The sequence below is a fragment of the Salvia splendens genome, chromosome 14 (genome assembly GCF_004379255.2).
Source record: "Salvia splendens isolate huo1 chromosome 14, SspV2, whole genome shotgun sequence".
In the NCBI taxonomy this organism is placed as follows: Eukaryota; Viridiplantae; Streptophyta; class Magnoliopsida; order Lamiales; family Lamiaceae; genus Salvia; species Salvia splendens.
The window spans coordinates 31,058,194-31,080,011 of NC_056045.1; the positions used below are offsets into that span (position 1 = coordinate 31,058,194).

The following is a 21,818-nucleotide window of genomic DNA, read 5'->3' on the forward strand; positions in this document are numbered from 1 at the left end:
TACAACAATTTGGAAGGACCAAAAGAGTTTGATTAAACTGGAAAGAGTGTAAAGATAAACATCATCTTTGAATAACAATAATGGAGATGGTTAAAATATTTGGTCAATGTTATTATAAAAAATGAAAGTTGAAGAAGACCGTTACTTGGTGGGTAGGTAAAATGAAAGGCTGTAAACGTAGAGAGCAGAGAAAATAAATGATTGTAATCTAACTCAATACACATTCATTGCACTTCACAGCTACATACCAATTACCAACTAACTACTCTTTCTTATTCACGCTTGCATTGAACATTTGTTGACAACAAATCAGGAATCACACACACTGAAATCCTTGTCAAGAATATAGCTGAGCAAGAAAAGGGGGAAGAAATGGATGAAGATTTTAGCAGAATAGTGGGAAACAAGCAGATTTTGTTTAAGGGATACATAGAAGGAGTTCCAAAGGAATCAGACATGGAGTTTAAATTGGGTAACGGGATGAAGCTAGAAGCTCCAAAAGGGAGTGGTGCATTCTTGGTCAAGAATCTTTATCTCTCTTGTGATCCCTATATGCGTGGCCGAATGCGAGATTTTCATGGATCTTATATCCCTCCTTTCGTCCCGGGTTCGGTAAGACTCTTGACCTTGCTTAAAGTTTTGATTTTGTCCCAGGGTGCTGTGTAGTGGTTCAGTTTCACAGTTTTGGGTGTTTGTTTTTGGTATCATTGGCAGCATAGTCATTTTGTGGAAGAGGATGTTGAATCTTGGTTTTGTGTGTTTTCGTACAAGTTTATATTGAATTTTCTATGTGAAGGTGGTTGAAGGATTTGGAGTGTCCAAAGTGATTGACTCTGATAACCCGAACTTCAAGCCAGGAGACATAGTTTCGTGTTTCACCGGATGGGAGGAGTACACCTTGCTTCGCAACACGGAGCAGTTGAGGAAAGTTCAACCAGACGACATACCTCTTTCGTATCACATAGGCCTCCTAGGTCTGTACAATTTTCATCACTTTTTCGTGTTTGTGCACGGCTGTGAGTGTGTGGTCTGTTCGTAGTGCAGGCATGCCGGGTTTCACGGCTTATGCTGGATTCTACGAGGTTTGTGCCCCAAAGAGGGATGAGCGAGTGTTTGTGTCCGCTGCCTCAGGAGCTGTGGGGCAGCTTGTTGGCCAGCTTGCTAAGTTGCACGGATGCTACGTTGTTGGAAGCGCTGGGAGTAAACAGAAAGTATGCTGCTTTGGCATACTTAAAGCTTCTTTCTCCCAATTTATGCATAATATTAAGTGATGTCATGTGCAATACATATTAGGTTGATCTTCTCAAGAACAAGCTTGGATTTGATGAAGCTTTCAACTATAAACAAGAACCAGATATTGATGCAGCTCTCAAAAAGTATGTGAGTGCGTGTGTGTGTGTGTTTGGCCTAGTTAAGGTTGTAACTTAATCTGCACACCAGATATTTCCCAGAAGGCATCGACATATACTTTGAGAACGTCGGGGGAGCCATGCTCGATGCAGTGCTGGTGAACATGAGGGTTCATGGGAGAATAGCCGTCTGCGGGATGGTGTCCCAGGCTGGGATCGGGGCGTCTGATCAACAAGGGATTCGAAACCTCTTCAGCCTTGTCCCAAAACGCGTAAAAATGCAGGGATTTCTGCAGTCCGATTACTTATATTTGTTTCCGAGGTTTGTCGAACAAGTTGGGAGTCTGTACAAAGAGGGGAAGATAACATACTTGGAAGATATGAATCATGGATTGGAGAGTGCCCCTGCTGCCTTTGCTGCCCTCTTTACCGGTAAAAATGTCGGTAAGCAAGTTGTCTGTGTAGCTCGGACATAAGGACCTCGTTCGTGTTCGTTTCTTGTTTTCTAATACCTCAAATTTTTCGTGTTCCTCGTCCCTGTTCTTATTAACTGTATCATTAAACTTACATAGTAGTATTACATACAAATCAAAGCTTGATCTATTCTTTTATTGATGGCTTTGAAGAAGCTAAGCACAAAAAATAAGAAGAATTCAAGCTTCAAATTTTTATGTGAAATATCATGCACAGAACCACTAAATCGGAACTCAGAACATATCTATATATAAAAAGTAAGTACTAACATAACTTTGTACAATTCCCCTTCACACAATGGGGAAACAATATATATGTCATTCTAATCTACAAAACTCCCCAAAGAATTGAGAAATCATTAAATTACATAAAACAGAAATATCAATCCAACATATGAATCAAATTTATCCAACACTAGTTTCCTATCACTTAGGCTCAACTTTGGCTTGAATTGTGTAACCACTGTAATCAAAAGCATCAACGTAAGGGTGCCTACGTGCACCTTTCACACTACCAAATTCTGTTGCGGATGAAGAAGCTGATGTTGAGTTTGTGTTGATCCCATCACTCTGCAGTATCAACTCCAAGGCCTTGACCACCTCGGTCATCGCCGGCCTGTCCGAGGCCGACTCCTCAACGCACTGCACTGCCAGTTCCACGAACCTAGGGAACCCAAGCAGGGGTGGTGTTGCGTTTCTCAGGGCAGGATCCATCATGTCCTTTAACCCATAGTGTGCCTCATCACTCTTATCTATGGCTACTCTCACCTCTCTCACAATGTACTTTCCCTTCTCGATTGGCTGCCTCGCGGTGATGAGTTCTAGCATCACTACTCCAAAGCTGTATACGTCACTCTTCTCTGTCAGCTGTTGTGTCATGTAGTATTCAGGATCGAGGTACCCCTGCAAAAACCAGTTTTTTAGGAGAGTAATAATATGATAGAATTGTATTTACTCCCCTACTTACCAGAGTGCCTTTCACTTGAGTCGAAACGTGCCCTTTCGAGCTGTCTGAGACGAGTTTAGACAGTCCGAAATCTGCAACCTTAGCTGTGAGATTGTCGTCCAGCAAGATGTTGGTAGACTTGACATCCCTGTGGATTATGGGAGGGTTGGCTAGATCATGCAGGTAAGCTAGCCCTCTAGCTGATCCGAGAGCGACTCGTACGCGTCTCTTCCAGTCAAGGTACACTCCACTCCTACCTGTGCATCACACACACACACGCACACATTAACCTTAATCTCAGCATTGTCTGAACCTTTACCAAGACACACATTAAGTATGAGGTATCTGTACTGAATATATAGTCTCCACACCATATTAACACAACAATTACATTAATACACCTTGGCATTATCGTCCTCATATTAAGAATATTCTTATTTGAACCTTTCCCTATTTAGTACCTGATAAACTTTCCCTGAGTGTTCCTTTAGACATGAACTCATACACTAGCATTTGGTGCCCTTGTTCAAAGCAGAATCCCACAAGGCCTAGCAGGTTCTTGTGATGGACTCTCGAAAGCAGCTCGATCTCAGTTTTGAACTCGAGCCCGCCTTGGTTAGAGCCTTTTTGAGCCTTTTTGATGGCCACAACCTGCCCAGTGGAAAGCACTCCTCTATAGACCTGGATAGAAACTTAGACATGTTCAATTTACTAAGAAACAGGGTTTTCCAAGAGCGCACATATACAATAACTGGCTTTCGCCGAGGACCTTTCCGTAGCCTCCTGACCCAATCTGGTTGCTATCAGAGAAGTTGCCGGTGCATTTCTTGAGCTCTTCATATGAGAACCATCTTGCCCCTTTTAGCTGCGGCGCGCCTCCACTGTCTTTCCCGCTTGAGGCCCAAGAAGCTGGAGGGGAAGAAATCAAGAAAGTGAGAATATAACTGAACTAGAGAATATGCATATCCTATTAAGTTATAATGCATAGACTATGCATAAGAAAAGTACCAAATGGTTTGCTCAATGATATAGCTTGCTCTGCACGGCGTTTCTGTCTGAGAGCGTACACGCCTAACCCTGCTAGTATCAGCACCAGAAAGGAGCATCCGGTTGTCACACCAACAACCATGCCTCTGCTGATGTGAGATCTCTCGTGTTCGTCTGAGGGTCATGACAAACATAGTTTTAGGCTTACGCTTAAATTGAAATGAAAAAAAAAAAACGGCTTCCCTACCTCCAAAAATATAAGGTGCAGCAATGAAATAGTATGGCCCAAATTCTTTAGGCGGCTTGTACGTCTGATTTGTGAGTGAGAATCCGATCCTCTGAACTTGTGATCTGTTGAAGTACTTTGCATCGGAGGGGAAGAGCCCGAGCTGCACCTGCAGGTAGTCATCAACATTGAAGAATGCATTCTGTAGAGAAACCGAGCCTGGGTTCAGGCCTAGTTTGACCCAGAGGCTCATCTCCAAAGTGTGGAACAAGCTTGCATTGGCCAGATCTCTGAAGAAAGGTGCTCGGAAGTAGAGTGTCCCTTCATAGGGGTAAGCACAGTCGCAGCTCTGTGGGTTGAGCTTTTGATCAGAGGTGCATATCTGGCTCCCACAGTTGGCGAGGCTTGTGGAGTAAGGCTTCGCAGACTGCTGAATCTGGCAGTAGACTGTGTTTTCTAACGAGGCCGCGCACACAGGGTTCCCGATCAACCTGCAGGAAGCAATGTTGTTTAAATCTACGTGGTTTTAAAAAGTGTGAAGAATGAAAATTGTCTTACATGGATGGGCTATAGTGAAAATTACACATGAACAAACACCTAACATCCATGAATCTGTAGATGAACAAATAGATAACACATGAACAACTGCATTCAACTGGTGAGGTGGTTCATGTGTAATATTGATTTGTTAATCTAGTGGTTCATGGATTTTAGGTGTTTGTTCATATAGTCTGATTCACAAAAGAAATCTATTCTCATTCGATCCATTCTCTTACAGTAATGTGCTTTTGTATTCGGAGCCGATTGTCACCGATGATATGTCGTTGTTCTCCAAATCGATGAGCTGAAGCTGCTGGCTGACGTTGCCACTCATGTCTAGCTTGGCTGCGAATGCATTATTCCTCAACTTCCTGTAAAGAAATTTGCAGAATATATGTTCATTAAATGGTAAAATCAAGCAGAATTGTGTCTGAGTGTGTTTGATTTGAGACTCACACTTGCTGTATCTGAGGTAAACTGAAAACTTCTTGAGGAACAGATCCTTCCAGGGGTCCATATTCAATCATCCTGAGCAGTAAAACACGGTCACAACTCAAAATCTCACACCTTAAGGCAAAAGATCGATCTTTTAAGAATTTATTTTCGCTTATTCACGAACTCACAAAGTTGTAAGAGAAGGCAAACTAGAGAACCAGTCAGGTGCTGCTGTTTTCTTAAAGGAGTTGTTGCCCATGTCCCTGCCAAACAAGGAGAGACAAACTAAGATTTGCAGCCTCTAGAGAGAGAGAGAGAGGGCAGGTGTCTTACACATAGTTGAGTGTGTCCATCCCAGTTAGATTAGGCAGAGCTCCTGACAACATGTTATGTGCTAAATTCCTGCAATGAAACTCAAGCTAGTGAGACCAAACCACCACTCACTCTCGGAATAATACTTGTATCTCTGAATGAAATGAGAAGGAAAACACCCACAACTCTATCATGTTTGTGAGGTTGTTGAGGTTCGGTGGCACACTCCCTTTCAAGAAATTCCGATCAAGACGTCTGGAGTACACAATAAAGGTGATGAGAGAGATAGGCACAGAGTCATTTTATTGCAGCAGAAGATGAAACCTGTGTTCGAATACTCACAGAACCTCGAGTGTTTCCACTAACCCTATTGTGGATGGAATGCTCCCATCCAGTTGATTCCCATCAAACAGTCTGACAGTAATTCGCCATTATCAGATGAGAAAAAAAAATTAAAAATAAAGGGTAATTGTGCCTAGATACACAAACTTTCACCATATTCTATTTTTGTTCTAATTTTTCACACTCCTGTCAATTGGTTCCAAATTAATGCAAATGTGGGTGCATGAAATGTCTAAATGGCTTAAACAACTGGTAAAATAAACAATGTAACTGGGTGTGTACGCCACTTTGGTTGGTCAATATGACATTAACTTGCCACTTCAACTAGCCATGATAGTATTCACTCACCAGATATCGACAACCGTGTAAAAAACACCAATAAAAAATTGGGTGACAATTACACAAAGTAACAATAAAATATTCACTCGGTTCTTCACTTACACATGGATCAAAGACATATCAGAGTTGAACAATTGGCTGGGAATCTCTCCCGAGAGCTGGTTCTTGTTGAAATGGCTGCACAAATACAACATCAGAGAAGAATTTAACATGAACATGAACAGATGAGCTACATTCATGTAAAAAAACTAGTGAAACTCACAAGTGCTTCGCCTTTTTAAGCTGGTCGAGGCCCGGACCATAGGCCGAAGAAACTGGGATCTCGCCTCTCAGCTGGTTTTCAGCTAGATCCAGCCAATACAGCTTAGACAGATTGCCTAGGGAAGGCGGTATCTCACCGGTTAAGTTGTTTGAGTTCAGGGCTCTATCATTTGAGGTAATAATTAGACTATCTTTATCACAATCCATCACAAGAGGAAAAACTGAAAAAAGCTAAAAGTAAAAGAAAGAATTCTACAGAAACGTTAGGTCAGACAGGTGTCCTAGTTCACTTGGAATGGTGTTGGAGAAGCTGCATCCGGCCAGAATCCTGCACCACATTCGTCACTGTAGCTGAGACACACAACCGAGACAAACATAAAAGGAAGTTGTGAGGATTTCATGAGATCATACAATATAGTTAGCTTCTGCAGGTCCCCCAAACGAGGAGAGATCGAGCCTCTGAGGCCGGGGTTGAACGATAGATCCCTACAATCAAAAGATATGAAAGCTCATTTAGTGAAGTTCAGTAACTAAATGAGAAGTAGCATGTTAGTATATTACATGTTGCAAAAAATATAAACTTTGGTGGCTGCCATTTGTATATTGACTAAGCAAAATAGCTATCTTTCACTTGATTACCGTTATTTGAAAAGTTAAAGCAAATTTAAGTAAATAAAGTTGGAGGTCGACTAAAATCTTGAAATGTAGAGAAGAACTCACAGAGAAATGAGATCGGATAGGCCACCAATGTCGCCGCTCATAGTGCCAGTCAACCCCATCGTGGATAAGCCTCTGCACAACTGAAAATTGTTAGTCCTACAAAAATATGATAGTATTAGAGAGATGAATTGGCTAGGCTTACAGCGAGGTGACCCTGGAGTTGTTACACGCAACTCCTTCCCAAGCAGCGCAAGGATCGTCGGATCTTCCCCAGCTCCGCGGCGTCCCGCCCCACTGATCTTTCAGCGATCGAAGCACCGCAGCTGCATTTCGTCAAACACACATTTCATCAAACATGTTGGCTTCATCCTTGATAAAATGAAATTTTACCATCTTGAGGGTTGGTGAGGGAATGAGCGACGCATATGGAGAGGGCGAGCAAGAGGAAGAGGAGCAGCCGGCGCATGGCTGGGGCGATTTATGAAATTGGGGGGGAAATGTTACATGTTGTGATTGAAGGCGGCGTCTTAAAACGAGGCTGTGAATGATGGGTATGTGTATGATGGTAGTAATCATTGCTTAGAACCGAATCCAACCACTGCCACTCTTGTCTTGCTAGTAGTGCTTCTGCACAGAGAGAGGGATAGAGAGAGAGGGGGGGGTGGAGTAAAGTGAAAAAAAAAGGAGAAAGAAATGGGACAGACTACAGAGCATGAGTGGTTTAGGTTTAGCTGGTTTTGATTATTAAGCTTGTCGTGGAAGACAATCCAATTAAAGTATTAAACTAATTCTGTCTCTACTCTAGCTTATATCACCATCCCCATAATTGAATCTAAATATGTTTTTTTATTATTTAAATCAAAATAACGAACTTTTAGTTAGATTGATATTTTAGTAGTATATGAGCTAATGTTTAGTACTCCATACTTGGTTAATGTGAGAGTTTTGTCGGAATAATTTTTGAGCAATTGTTATTAGATTGAATGCCAAGTTCATTATTATAAGCTAGCTATACTAATATTGACTTATATATCAAAATGTTATCTCACCAAATTTATTTATATTTAATATCTCATAGTACCAAAATATCAAACAATCTGAAATTGAAAAGTTGAGTAAAGGAAAAAGAAAGATAAGTGATAAATTTTGTTGGCCACCTCCACCTCCACCTCCACTTCCACCAATATGGAATTCATGAATCATGATTGAATTGTTTAGCACACCACAATCATCACATAAATTTTGTTTTTTCCTTCTAGAATTTGAAGCTATTATTCTAAGGCGCTTAGGACAAAAACACAATTTTATTTCTAATTAAAAGAATCTGTAGAGTAGTGAATTGTATTGGAATAAAATGATATATTTGCGATGAATGATGGGTAAAGAATGAAAGTGATTGCTGATTTCAATTTCAAAGGTTGGACACAGGTTATGCACCTTAGGAACAACAATTCCAAAATTGAATGGAATATTTAAAAATCGAATTATATATCAAGATCAAAAATATATTGGTAACAAGTAATTGCATTTATCTGCAATGTGAATACTAGTAAACCTTATCAATGCCCAAATCATACAAGACCATATGGATTAGAAAGCCCACTTATTATTGTAAATGGGCCAACAATATCCACGAAAAGCCAAGACCAAACAGGTAGACCCATAATATAACGCAACCCGTCATATCAACCCGATTTGATCCAATTTTAATTTCATTTCTATTTTATTTTTTCTCCAACCGTGATCTGTATATTTTTGGTTTCTGCTGATCACGCTCTCTCTCTATCTCTATTCTTCTCTCTCTAGATTTCGATCTCTGCAAAGAATTCACCTCAATTGCAGTGTTCATCCTCAGCAATGCCGACGGATCAAGGCGACCTCACCACCGAGCAGGTACGCAACTTTGCTGCCACATAAAATTGATGAGAAGCTATAGTTTTAAGAGATTTTGTTTCATAAGTTGCGTTTTGTTTTGATCTAATGAGTAAATTGTTGTTTTAGAGGCGATTGATTGATTTAATTGGTGGGGGTTTTGGGATTGGGGAAGTGAGCTAGTTGATTCTGAGCTGTGATTTTTTTTGTTTGTTTCGTTGTGAAGGTTTTGAGGAGGGATATTCCATGGGAGACATACATGACTACTAAGCTGATATCAGGGACTGGACTTCAGCTGCTGCGGCGTTACGATAAGAAACCTGAGAGTTACAAGGCTCAGTTGCTTGATGATGTAAATGTCCCAATCTTATAGCTTCATTTTGAATTTGTTAGAGTAGTTTGAGCTATTTCACTGAACAAATTTAGATGTTACTTATTGTGAGTTTGTTACTGGTGATGTAATCTGAAGTTTAAAATCTTGTGCACCTTAACTAGGTTTCTAGATTTACTGACTCAAGTCATTTTTCTTGATTGGTGCTTGTTATTCTGTTGATAATCGTTTATCGTTAAATAAATTTACAAGTTGCATTTGCTGTCAGTTGATGTTTAGTTTCTGTGCTTGGTATCATTTTTGATGTGGTAGTGCATTTAGATGCCTTAATATAGTTGTAAAACCTTGTAAGTGTTGGATTATGTTTAAGGATTTGATAGTGGTCACTTGTTTCAGGATGGTACGGCTTACATCCGTGTTTTTGTTAGCATTTTGCGTGACATATCCAAGGAAGAAACTTTAGAGTATGTTTTGGCTCTGTTTGATGAAATGCTTTCCAGTAAGTGACAAAAATGCAGATGCTATCTGCCTAAAGCTTACCCCACCTGCCTAAGATTTACCATTATAAATAGCTGATTCTTCTTGTTATGTTGTTATTTTGCATGGCAGCTAACCCCAAAAGAGCAAGGTTATTTCATGATAAATCTCTGTCTGAGGAGAACACCTATGAACCTTTCCTAAGGTAATGGCATGTAGTTGCTATTTTTTTACATTTATAGTTGTTGTTGCTATTCGTGAAGGCTTCTCAGAGAGTATCATCTGATGTTGAAACTTAAGTAGATTATGTTCGTATACCTGAAGCAGTTCTCTGACTACAGTTAATATTATTATTCTTCAATGGCATGTTTCATGATGTAGTTCTTCCATCTCTGTAGAATTAACGCCATCTAAATATATATATTCTTTCTTTTGCAAGATTGCTCTGGAAAGGCAGTTGGTTTACTCAGGAAAAAAGCTGTAAGATACTGTCTCTGATTGTAAGGTGTGAAACACTCCCCTTGCTTGGAATATTACTGGGTTGTTTTTCTTGCATATAATGTTCCTACCTTTCTTTGATTCCAGTGGCAGGTCAAAATCTCAGGGAGAGTCTATATCACAGAAAGACGTCACTACTGTTGATGATGTTTTGAAGGGACTGGTGGAGTGGTTGTGTGCACAGGTTAGTATTTCCGTGCCTTATGTCATCTGGATTCTTCTAGGATAACTAAAATACTAGCGAAACATTGTCTCTCTTTTAATTTTAATATGGAAGTGCATGTAGAGTGTAGTTGTCAGGAATAAACTGCCAATTTTTATTGCGATCAAGGAAGCATGGAGTCATTGTCACTATGTATTTTAGCAGCACTTGTACTTATACTTGTCTATTTGTTCAGTTGAAAAAGCCATCTCATTCTAGCCATGGCATCCCCACAGCTATTAACTGCCTTGCAACTTTGCTGAAAGAACCTCTAGTGCGGTCTTCATTTGTTCAAGCAGATGGAGTGAAGTTTCTCATTCCTCTAATTATTCCAGCTTCCAGTCAACAATCTATCCAGGTAATCCAAATTCAAGATAACAGTGGGAAACTATTTACTTTGTGAATCCGAATTAAATCAGTTCTGAATCTCAACGTATATGCTGTATTCATATGAAATTGACTTTTATCTTGTAATTGTAGTATATAATTATTCATCAGTCTATCTTGATAACTTTGACTTTTAAAACAGCTCCTATATGAAACCTGCCTTTGTGTATGGCTCCTCTCGTTCTATGAGCCTGCAGTTGAGTGCTTGGCCACTTCTAGGTGCTTGCCACGGTTAATTGATGTTGTTAAAGGGACCACCAAGGAAAAAGTAAGTCCCTTCTTTATATGATAAGATAATCTCGCTTTACTTTAAGATGCCATCCACATTCTACTATACTTATATCAATGCTTGCTTACACCCTTAATCTTGACATTAGTTTTTGCATCTGCAGTTTACATATTTTTGTGCTTCATCTATAGTAACTTCCCAACCCTTGACATCCTTCTGAGGATTTGTTTCTATCAACTTATGTAGGTTGTAAGGGTAGTCATCCTAACCCTTAAGAATTTAATAAACAAAGGAACATTTGCTGCTGAGATGGTGGACCTGGAAGTTCCACAGCTGCTCCAGAATCTAAAAGCTCAGGCTTGGAGTGACGAGGTTAGAGGTTATTCTCACAAAATCGTCTAAGTATAGTGTGCTATGAATGATGATGTCATAATGAGATTGCAATAGCAGTCGCATATCCTTGTAATAATGTTGGCTTCATTTGAAACTTATCTAGCGTACATTGATTATGTGCTTTGTTGTAAGGTCATAAGGGGCTTCACCCAGTTACTAGCACATTCACTCCAATTCTCCTCTCTGGTTGAATGAGTTGCCCCAATCTCATCATGGTTCCATATATCAGTGCTCAAGTCGTCATTCTCTTTATTTGCAGGATCTACTGGAGGCCATGAATCAGCTGGAAGAAGGATTGAGAGTTAACATCAAGAGGCTAAGCTCTTATGAGAAATATTATCAGGAAGTTATCCTTGGACGTCTTGATTGGGCTCCTATGCATAAAGATCCTATTTTCTGGAAGGAGAACATTACACACTTTGAAGAACATGATTTCAAGGTTATTCAATTTTAATTGCTTAGTGTCTGGGCTGGACTTGTGTGTGGCGATAAGCTTTTTCAAGAAGATACACTGTCTGCTTAACTGACAGTTTGATCCGTTGCTGCAGGTACTTAGGATCCTGTTGACAATTTTGGACACATCATCTGATCCTAGAACACTCGCTGTTGCTTGCTATGACCTGTCTCAGTTCATTCAGTACCATCCTGCTGGGCGTATTATTGTGACAGACCTGAAAACAAAGGATCGCGTGATGAAGCTGATGAACCACCAGAGCACAGAGGTTACCAAAAATGCCCTACTCTGCATCCAAAGGTTATTCCTTGGTGCCAAATATGCAAGCTTTTTGCAGGCTTGAATATTGTTCGTAGTTGTTTCCGTGTCGGGCTTATATATACTTATGAGAACTTTTGAACAAGAGATGGCTTAAGCTGTGTGTATCATTTATTTATTTTTGCTGCTGCTGTACTTGTCCTGCCCTGTTCATTGGGTGTTGGTAGCTATAAATATGTGAGCAATGTATTGTATAATCTCACACACCCTCTAATAAAGTTGACTGTATTTGTCAAGTTACTGTTGGTTTGTAATCACCATGTGATCCTTTTGTTAGTAACATATGATATGATGGCTGAATATACATAGTTTTTATTTATTTATTCTGCATATAAGGTGAAACAAGTTACTACGTTGTTATAGATATGAAATGTTGAAATGAAACTCTATTTGCAAAATACTTTTATTGAGTTTCCTCCCAAAACCATCACAATCCCAAGAAAACAGAACAAGAATAAGCTGAGGTTTACTGCAACTGCATGAATACTGCATTAGCTTCCTAATTCCACAGCCATACACAAAATATTGTTCACAGAGAACTCCCCCCATTGATGTGACCCGAGCTCGATTTCCGAATACTTAATATTGTTCACAGACGGCTTGAACCAGCTGGGCAACATACTCTCCAACCACATCACGATATGCAGAGAGTCAGCAGACTACATTCAATCCAAAGAAAAATAGTATTTCCAGAAAAAAGAAAAACATAATACTCCTTGAGTTTCCATCACAAACCAAAACAAACAGAAGTTAGAGGAACTTATACAAGAATCAAGATCGTGGGGAAAACTTTTGTAATTTGTATCTAAAACCACACACAAAATATGCAAATTTCATCCAAAAAAACTTCCACCCAAAACCATCACAATCCAAAACAAAACACAAGAATCAGTTGCTTCGATTAAACAATATAACCGCAATGCATTCGATCACGGTAGGGTAGATTAAAATCGAAAAACGCAGTACCTGGAATCAATAGAGATAGGGAAAGATTATGCGCCTTCTTTTCTTCTTTTTTTTTTTATCCCTCAACCTTCTTTTCTTCTTCTTAGTAGTAAGTATTTGCTAAACCTATAATATATTAATCATATTTTATGTTTCAAATTTGAATATAAAAAAATGAATTGCGCATATGTACAAAATTGAATTAATCTTGTTTTGTTTGTTTGATAAATTATTTAATTATTATAAGCTAAAATATGTAGAAATCCACATTTATTTTTTTCCAAAATTACGAGATGTTTAGATTAAAGACATTGGTTTCATAAAACTTTATTTAAATGGAGTAGTAATATGTAGATTGGGATTATTTTCACCATGTCCCTTCTTAACATGTAAATTTCTTAAAAAACAGTTATTTCCCCGCTTCACTTTTCCTTTTTTAGAAAATTCTCTCTCACACACACATGCTAAAAAATTACTAATTTTGACATTGAAATATTAATCATATGTAAAAAATGAATTAATCTTATTTTGCGAGATAAATGAGGAACCGTGATTATGACACAATGGAATAACATAAAACATCGGATTTGGAACTTCTATATCTGACAAAGTACTCTCAACGTCAAATGTGAGCAACCGCAATTACATCCAAATTTTGTTGTCCAAGATCAGTTGGTTGAAGCTCAGATGAGAGAGATGCTACCATGTAAATGAGGGAAGCACGTAAGTCGGTTAAGCCTCGTACTTACCATCAAGAGAGCGAACAGATGATTCAGAAGCCGCCTCTCCAAACGCAGTAAGTCCGAGTTCTGTTGCATGGATGCCGCCAGTGGTGAGAGCTGAAGATATTCCGGCAATATTTGCGCCTTTTATGTCGTGGTGGAGAGAGTCGCCAACAGCAAAGCTATCAGAAGCTTCCACACCAGCCATTGCCATGGCTGATTTATATATGATCTATTTACAAGTAAAGATCAGTAAATGTTTAGGGCTTATGGTTAAGACATCGCAATCACAATTTTCACATTTGGTTGCTGTTAGGATTAACACACAAGGCTTACACACTCTTGAATAAATCACACACACTCACTGTAATGTGAAGTACTCACACACTTATGCAGAAAACACACACTCTCACACTTAGAGTAGAGAAGATGAAATCTTGGAGAGAAAACTGTAAAACTCTTTATTGAATGAATACACTCTACCTACATACAATCGGTATTGAGCTATTTAAAGCTCTATATCCAAGTAGCAACTGCTACTAACTAACTGACTACAAGAATCAAGAAAGCAACAAAGCTAACTGTTACATTCTAACAAACTAACTGCTATTTCCAACGGCTAGTTCTTCTAGCTTCCTTCTTCACTTCATCAGCCTTTAGCTTAGCTTCTTTCTTCCCTTCTTGCAACTGAATGAGCACTCCCATTCTTACAATTCTCCACCTGAGGGCTCACTTCAGTTCTTACAGCAAACATTGATCAATTCCTTGCAATGATCAAACTTAACTCTACTTAGAGATTTAGTTAGCATATCAGCCGGATTGTGCAAGGTGCTAATCTTTACCACCTTCACTCTCCCTCTTTCAATCTCATCTCTAATAAAATGTAGTCTTATGTCTATGTGCTTGCTCCTCTCATGGAAAAACTGATGTTTAGCCAAGCAAATAGCTGAACTACTATCACAATGAATCACCATTGTCTTTTGGTTAAAACCAAATTCAGAAATCACTCCCTGGATCCAAAAACTCTCCTGTACAGCTGCAGTGAGAGCCATATACTCTGATTCTGTTGTTGAGAGAGCAACAACACTTTGTAAACCTGATTTTCAGCTGATCACAGTTCCAAACATGGTGAAAAGGTAGCCTGTTTGGGACTTTCTGTTGTCCAGGTTTGCAGCAAAGTCTGCATCACAGTAGCCCTGAACAACCTCCTCAGATTCACCTTCCCAGCTATTGAAAACAACTCCCCAGCCACTGGTTGATTTCATGTACCTCAGAATCCACTTAAGGGCATTCCAATGCTCCTTCCCCGGGTCAGCCATGTATCTACTAGTCACTGAAATTGCATGAGCAAGGTCTGGTCTGGTACATATCATTGTGTACATAACACTTCCAACCACACTAGTATAGGGGACAGACTCCATTTCCTCAGCCTCTTGCTTAGTTTTAGGCGCCTGCTCCTTAGATAGTCTAAAGCTCTGTGACAGTGGGGTTGATGCAGGTTTTGCATTTTCCATTTTGAATTTCTGCAAGACCTTTTCAATGTAGTCAGTTTGAAGCATCCACAGCCTCTTGCAGCCTCTATCCCTCAGAATATTTATGCCTAGGATCTTCCTAGCTTCTCCCAGATCCTTCATCTCAAAGCTAGACTTCAAATCCTCCTTAACTTTCTGAATTTCTGTCAAAGAAGGTCCTGCAAGCAGCATATCATCCACATAAAGTAATAGATAGGCAATAGGGGTTCTGCCTGACTTCTTTATGTAGATGCAGTCATCAAACTCTGATCTAATGAAGCCAATCTTCTTCATTTGTGCATCAAACTTCTTGTTCCACTGTCTAGGACTTTGCTTAAGACCATAAAGACTCTTTTGTAGCAAGCACACCTTGCTTTCTTCTCCAATCTTCACATAGCCCTCTGGCTGTTCCATGAAGATAGTCTCCTCTAGGTCACCATTTAGGAAGGCAGTCTTCACATCAAGCTGCTGCAATTCCCAATCTAGCTGATTCACCACAGCCAACAAAATCCTAATAGATGTGTGCTTAACAACCGGAGCAAACACCTCATTGAAGTCAACTCCTTCTTGCTGTGTAAATCCCCTTGCCACCAGCCTTGCTTTGAACCTGATTCTGTCTTTGTCAGTGGTCTCCACCTTCTTTTTAAACAACCACTTGCAGCTGATCAGTTTTCTTTCTTTTCCATATGTGTTCAGCTTGGATTTGTCCACCAAAATCCAGGTTTTGTTCTTGAGTAAAGACTCTATTTCTTCATTCATGGCTTCTATCCACCTTTCTCTATCTTTACTCCTCATGGCTTCTTTATAGGTGAGAGGATCTGCACCATCAACACTCTCTGCAGCACAAAGAGCATAGTAGACCACATCATAAAATTTCTCAGGGGGCTTTGCTTTCCTTCTTCCTCTATCTCTTGCAATCTGATATTCTCTGTTAGGATCAGCTGTAGGCTCATTACTCCTTTGTTCCTGAGATGGAGTATCATCATTTTCAGACTCAGTTTCTGAGTCAGTAGCTCCACCTGCTCCTAGGCCAAGTCCCACAGGCTCCACCTTGAAGAAATCACCCTCAACTTCACTGGATTCCAGCTTCTCTTTCAAGTAGGGCATCTGATCCTCCAAGAACACCACATCCCTGCTCACAATTACTTTCTGTTTACCAGGCTCAATACACCAGAGTCTATACCCCTTAACACCCCTCCCCAGCAAGATACATTTCAGAGCCCTAGCTTCAAGCTTGCTTTGCCTAGCATGAGCATAGGCCACACACCCAAACACCTTGTATTTTGAGTAGTCACTATGAGCTCCATACCACATGTAATCAGGAGTTTCAGATTTCAGGGCAGTGGATGGACATTTGTTAATGAGATAGGCTGCTGTATACACAGCTTCACCCCAAAATCTGCTGCTCAGACCAGAACTGAGTAGCAAGCACCTTACCCTCTCTAGGATAGTCCTATTCATCCTCTCTACAACACCATTTTGTTGAGGATTATTAGGAACAGTTCTGTGCCTTCTCATACCCTTCTCTTTGCAAAATATATCAAACTCAGCAGATAAGTACTCTAAGCCATTATCAGTTTTTAGGCATTTAACACTCCTTCCTTTCTCTAGCTCCACCTCCTTACACCACATCTTGAATTTTGTGAATGTTTCTGACTTTTCTTTCAGTATGTACACCCACAATTTCCTAGTGTAGTCATCAATAATAGCAAGGTAGTATTTCCCACCACCAATTGAGCTTACAGGTGAAGGGCCCCAGAGATCACTATGTATGTAGTCTAATGGGGCTGTAGATGAGTGAGTACCTGTTGAATAGGGTGCCTCCTTTGCTTTACCAAGTATGCATTGCTCACATGGATCCATTTTCTTGAATTCTCCAGGAATCAGACCCTTCTTGATGAGTTCTTTCATGGTCCCTTCAGCTGGGTGGCCCAGCCTCATGTGCCACAGCTTCAAGGGCTCTTCTAAAACCGCATTGCTCTCTCCACCAACTGCCTTTGCATTAAGATAGTAAAGCACATGCTCTCTGTCAGCCTCCATCATTACTGCATTCCCAGATTTCACAAGCATCTTTCCCTGACACATCACAATGGTGAAACCCTTCTCTTCCAACATTCCCAGTGATATGAGGTTCCTTTTCACCTCTGGAATGAACCTCACTCCAGTCAGAATCTTCATTGAGCCATCTTGCAAACTTAGCTTCACCTTCCCTATCCCTTTGATCTGACACACATGGTTATTGCCAAGAACTACAGTCCCTGATGCTTCCTGAAGATCATGAAACCAAGATTTGTTGGGGCACATATGGAAGCTGCACCCTGAGTCCATTATCCACCTGTGACTGATCCCATTATCACTGATATTCATAAGTTGAGCAGGGGGATCAGTACTCTCCACACAATCAGAAGTGTTGTGGCCCTCAGAGGCTAGTTTTCTCTTCCATGCATGGCAATCCTTCTTCAAGTGCCCTGGTTTCTTGCACCAATAACATGCTCTGGTTTCCTTCTGAGCATTAGCGCTTGAGGGTTTTGTGCCCTCAAACTTCTTCTTGAAATTCTGCTTCTTGAACTTCTTCACATTCAAGGCCTCTGCAGCTTGAACATTAGAGCTTGCAGAGCCTCTGCTGGTGGTCTTCTGGAGTTCCTTAGCCATCAGGGCCGAGTAGACTTCTGCATAGGTGATAGGCTTATCTCTGCCATAGATGATTGCATCACTCAACTGGTCATAAGAGCTAGGCAAGGCATTTAATGTAAGAATAGCCTTGTCTTCATCTGAAATTTTAACATCCACAGAGCCCAGATCATCAATGATCTTGTTGAACTCCTCTAACTGCTCTATGATAGGATTCTCTCCAGAGAAACTATAGGCATAGAGCCTCTTCTTGAGATACAGCCGGTTAGCCAATGATTTGGCCAAGTAAACTTCATCCAACTTATCCAAGATCTCCACCGCAGTCTTGGCTTCTTGAACATCCCTCAAGACTTTATCTCCAAGGCACAAAATCACTGCAGAGTGTGCCTTGAGCTGCATCTCCTCCATCTTTATTTGTGCTTTATCATCAAGCACTGGAGCCTTTCCCTTTTCCTCAGGTTTTGAAAGCACTGCAGCCAAGCCTTGTTGGATCAAAACCGTCTTCATCTTCATCTTCCACAGGCAATAGTCATTCTTGCCTGTGAATTTTTCTGCATCAAGCCTTGCTGCCATCTCTGAAACTGCTTGAACTTCTGCAAATCAGCTTCGATCCTTTCCCACAGACGGCGCCACTTGCTAGGATTAACACACAAGGCTTACACACTCTTGAATAGATCACACACACTCACTGTAATGTGAAGTACTCACACACTTATGCAGAAAACACACACTCTCACACTTAGAGTAGAGAAGATGAAATCTTGGAGAGAAAACTGAAAACTCTTTATTGAATGAATACACTCTACCTACATACAATCGGTATTGAGCTATTTAAAGCTCTATATCCAAGTAGCAACTGCTACTAACTAACTGACTACAAGAATCAAGAAAGCAACAAAGCTAACTGTTACATTCTAACAAACTAACTGCTATTTCCAACGGCTAGTTCTTCTAGCTTCCTTCTTCACTTCATCAGCCTTTAGCTTAGCTTCTTTCTTCCCTTCTTGCAACTGAATGAGCACTCCCATTCTTACAGTTGCAAAACCGCAGCCGATTAGAGAATGCTTTCAATGGTAATACAAAAGAGAATCACCTCGCCCGGCTTGCCCATCCACTTCACTTCGCCACCAAGCTTCTCGTATGTGGTTGCCAATGTTCCTGATGGAGTAAAAACAACTAACATCAATTCCATTCACATGAAGGAGGGAGTCTTTCAAATGAGAGAGATATTTAAGCCGTCAGCAACTTCAGACAAGAAACTAGTGCATAGATTTTAGTCTCTACCAGGCATCACTCTCAAAGCTCTAGTCTCAACTGTGACAAAATCCGGATTGGCTACAACCATAGGAATCTTTTTATACTCATTGGAAGTGCGTCTCCAGATGGAAGCCCCAAAGCTTCAGTACCATGAGCCAAAACGAACTGAGCTTCTTCAACATTTTCTACTACTTGGAGCCCTAAGCCCTGAAGCAAGGAATTGTTCCAAAATCATAACAAAAAAGAAAATTTAGGAAATTTGCAAGAGAAACTCAAACACAATCTAATTTTTTATAAAAAAGCACAGAGTAATCAACCAGAGCGACATCTAGCACCACATAGCTTTTCCTTTGATTTTTTTTATGTAGCAACATATAGCTTTTAATCACACATTCTAATTTCTCTTAGACATCCATTTTACCCATTCTAAAATTAAAATAAAAGAATCTCTAAAGTTTTGTAGTTAGCATCTACAGACCGACCAATGGATATTGAGAAAAGAAAATTACTTTTTGAGATAACGCAAGTCAGAAAAACTCAAGCATACCTCAAGGGATATAGCTCCTCTGTCACTCCAGGTCATGTGAATGCAGGAGTTCCCTAGTGCAGCAAACCAAGGATCGTCTCGCCTAATCATAATTCATACTTCAAAACCAGAGGAATCCCGGAAGAATTTTTTAGTCTCGAATAAGATAGCAGGTAACAGAAAATTGAACCTCAGAAGGTACTGGTGTGTTAACTCCCCGCTGGTAATGGCTCCCAGAAAGAGCGAGGGGTTGAATCCAAGGCTACTTAATTTTTCCATGGTTGTTGATGCACGCCTAGAAGAATTGCTAATGATTACCATCTTAGTTCCACAAGCTGCCAACTTTTCTACTATTCCAACACACAAGTGCAGACAACAAAAATCACAGAAAGTTAGTCGATACTAACACTGAAGGTACAAGTGAGATTAGTTATTGACAAAAAATTCAACCTTACCAAAATGGCAAAGCTAACAATCAAGAACATACATGTAGTAATGGCACCAGGGTATGGCTGTTTTCCATCGGGTAGAACTCCAAAATGATCCAAGAACCACGCCTAACCCCACACGATTGTAAATATGTTGATAACAAGAAATAGCACGAACATGACTGACTGCTAACTTCTACGTACATTTTTTCAGCTGATGTGCTCAAAACCCCCTAAAAGCACAAAAAATTCAACCCTAACTGGGAGACCAATAGCAGGTGATACAAATACACATTCACAATTCTAATTCACTTAACACGGATCAAACCATCAAACTAAGTTTAATCAATCTGTAGCTTTTGATTTAAAACTGTTAAGGGCCTTTCCCTTAACCGTTCCGAGTTCTTTCTCGGCGAAGATCGATCGGCCGGCGACCGGCTTTGGGATCGACGACTAGCGAGCGGATTGTGTGCGGGAGTTCTTCCCCGTCAGGCAATCAGGCTCGAAAACTTGTGTCACAAGAAAACAACGATAGGTTTGGGCAACTGTATTTTTATTGATGCATAATGTGTGAACAAAAGCCCTATTTATAAACTACGGACCCTAGGGTTGATTCGACCTAATCCTATATCCATCGGGAAAGAATCAACAAAGAAAACCCGACTCGACTCATGCGAAAAATAAATAATAAAAATACTAATAGTCTTTAAATAAAGCAAAACTAACGTAATTAACTTAATTAATAAATAAAACTACTTTGGAACAAAATCGCCCAACCGTTGTGGAGGCCTCGTATTCCTCTTCGGCTTTGACGTCGCAATGGAGTCCTGCTCCGTCAGCTGGCCTGCTCCCGTTGCTGCGGCTCGCGTCTCCGGTGGCTGTGCCGGCTCCCCTGGTTGTGGTATCGTATCAAAAACCTATTATAATCAGGTAAATCACAAGCTAAAAGACAGAGAATTTCTTCATCAAATGAATAATCCGCTCTCATTACCTGACGCATTAGATACAGTTACTAAATCAAATAAATTGCCGAATGCCACTACAACGCATTGAGCTGGATGATATAATTCCAAGGTGAAATACGGAAATCGAAAAATGCTTAACATCAAATTAGCAACACCAGGATAAACAATTGCTGACAATTTGTAATTTCCAATCAAGAAAAACGAAGCATTAAATAACCTTGAAGCGACGACTTTCAGCTAGCTGCTGAAATCCATTGATGGTCTGAAATGGCTTCAATTCGCTGGGATTCGGCATTGGAATCGGACGAACAGCATCTTCCCATCATCTTTGACACCACTGCGTGTGTTCGAATGTGAACTAGTGTGTGTATTTATACACAAATAGTAATAAAAATAATGTGCATCCAATTGTATAATCGCAAAAACTAAGGATCAAACTGTAATTAATTAATAAATTAAGTTCTCTGTGGCAAGTCGAGCATAGGGGTGGCACGGTACGGTATACCGCACTCAAAATGTCATACCACATACCTACCGCAAATTGCGGTATGAGAAAATATCATACCTATACCTTACCGAATTTTTCGGTATACCTCATTGCGGTATACCGCAAAATTCGGTATGATTATTTTCGATACCGTTACCATACCGTCTATGCGGTATACCATACCGTATTGCGGTATACCATACTTTTACATTATACCGAAATAAGGTATGACATATCGAGTACGGTATACCAAAATAAGGTAGTTTCATACCAAAAAAATTCTATTATAGCCAAATATTTAAAATAAAATTTCAC

The 21,818-nt window shown here is 40.1% G+C and overlaps 3 protein-coding genes and 1 pseudogene across 3 annotated transcripts; 2 read left to right on the forward strand and 2 right to left on the reverse strand.

Moving 5' to 3' along the window:
- The first annotated feature begins 214 nt into the window (after positions 1–214).
- Positions 215–1,960, forward strand: LOC121765366 (2-alkenal reductase (NADP(+)-dependent)). Its single transcript, XM_042161491.1, has 5 exons — positions 215–612; positions 797–974; positions 1,045–1,211; positions 1,294–1,376; positions 1,441–1,960. The coding sequence occupies exons 1-5, from the start codon at positions 373–375 to the stop codon at positions 1,823–1,825; spliced, it is 1,053 nt and encodes a 350-aa protein (XP_042017425.1). The 5' UTR covers positions 215–372; the 3' UTR covers positions 1,826–1,960.
- An 85-nt stretch (positions 1,961–2,045) lies between these two features.
- Positions 2,046–7,612, reverse strand: LOC121765361 (leucine-rich repeat receptor protein kinase HPCA1-like). The gene is made up of 19 exons (XM_042161480.1): positions 7,261–7,612; positions 7,073–7,193; positions 6,931–7,002; positions 6,622–6,696; positions 6,467–6,538; positions 6,212–6,373; positions 6,052–6,126; positions 5,611–5,682; positions 5,452–5,523; positions 5,290–5,358; positions 5,145–5,219; positions 4,978–5,049; positions 4,758–4,892; positions 4,003–4,472; positions 3,777–3,929; positions 3,538–3,677; positions 3,230–3,449; positions 2,790–3,025; positions 2,046–2,725 (listed from the first exon to the last, which is right to left on the reverse strand). The coding sequence occupies exons 1-19, from the start codon at positions 7,334–7,336 to the stop codon at positions 2,249–2,251; spliced, it is 2,844 nt and encodes a 947-aa protein (XP_042017414.1). The 5' UTR covers positions 7,337–7,612; the 3' UTR covers positions 2,046–2,248.
- Positions 7,613–8,610: 998 nt separating this feature from the next.
- Positions 8,611–12,267, forward strand: LOC121765364 (V-type proton ATPase subunit H-like). The gene is made up of 11 exons (XM_042161489.1): positions 8,611–8,763; positions 8,969–9,094; positions 9,470–9,572; positions 9,683–9,755; positions 9,990–10,055; positions 10,136–10,232; positions 10,447–10,608; positions 10,780–10,905; positions 11,113–11,238; positions 11,519–11,698; positions 11,808–12,267. Exons 1-11 carry the CDS (start codon positions 8,728–8,730, stop codon positions 12,054–12,056), a joined length of 1,344 nt encoding a protein of 447 aa, XP_042017423.1. The 5' UTR covers positions 8,611–8,727; the 3' UTR covers positions 12,057–12,267.
- A 1,223-nt stretch (positions 12,268–13,490) lies between these two features.
- Positions 13,491–21,384, reverse strand: LOC121765367 (annotated as a pseudogene).
- Positions 21,385–21,818: the final 434 nt, after the last annotated feature.

Coding starts and splice junctions, on each gene's coding strand:
- LOC121765364 (XM_042161489.1), top strand. CDS start 8,728: ATGCCGACGGATCAAGGCGACCTCACCACCGAGCAG. Junction 9,573..9,682: donor GTTTGATGAAATGCTTTCCA/GTAAGTGACAAA, acceptor TTTGCATGGCAG/CTAACCCCAAAAGAGCAAGG. Junction 9,756..9,989: donor ACCTATGAACCTTTCCTAAG/GTAATGGCATGT, acceptor TTCTTTTGCAAG/ATTGCTCTGGAAAGGCAGTT.
- LOC121765361 (XM_042161480.1), bottom strand. CDS start 7,336: ATGCGCCGGCTGCTCCTCTTCCTCTTGCTCGCCCTCTCCATATGCGTC. Junction 7,003..7,072: donor AACTCCAGGGTCACCTCGCT/GTAAGCCTAGCC, acceptor TCAGTTGTGCAG/AGGCTTATCCACGATGGGGT. Junction 6,127..6,211: donor CTTAAAAAGGCGAAGCACTT/GTGAGTTTCACT, acceptor GTATTTGTGCAG/CCATTTCAACAAGAACCAGC.
- LOC121765366 (XM_042161491.1), top strand. CDS start 373: ATGGATGAAGATTTTAGCAGAATAGTGGGAAACAAGCAGATTTTGTTT. Junction 613..796: donor CTCCTTTCGTCCCGGGTTCG/GTAAGACTCTTG, acceptor TTCTATGTGAAG/GTGGTTGAAGGATTTGGAGT. Junction 975..1,044: donor GTATCACATAGGCCTCCTAG/GTCTGTACAATT, acceptor TTCGTAGTGCAG/GCATGCCGGGTTTCACGGCT.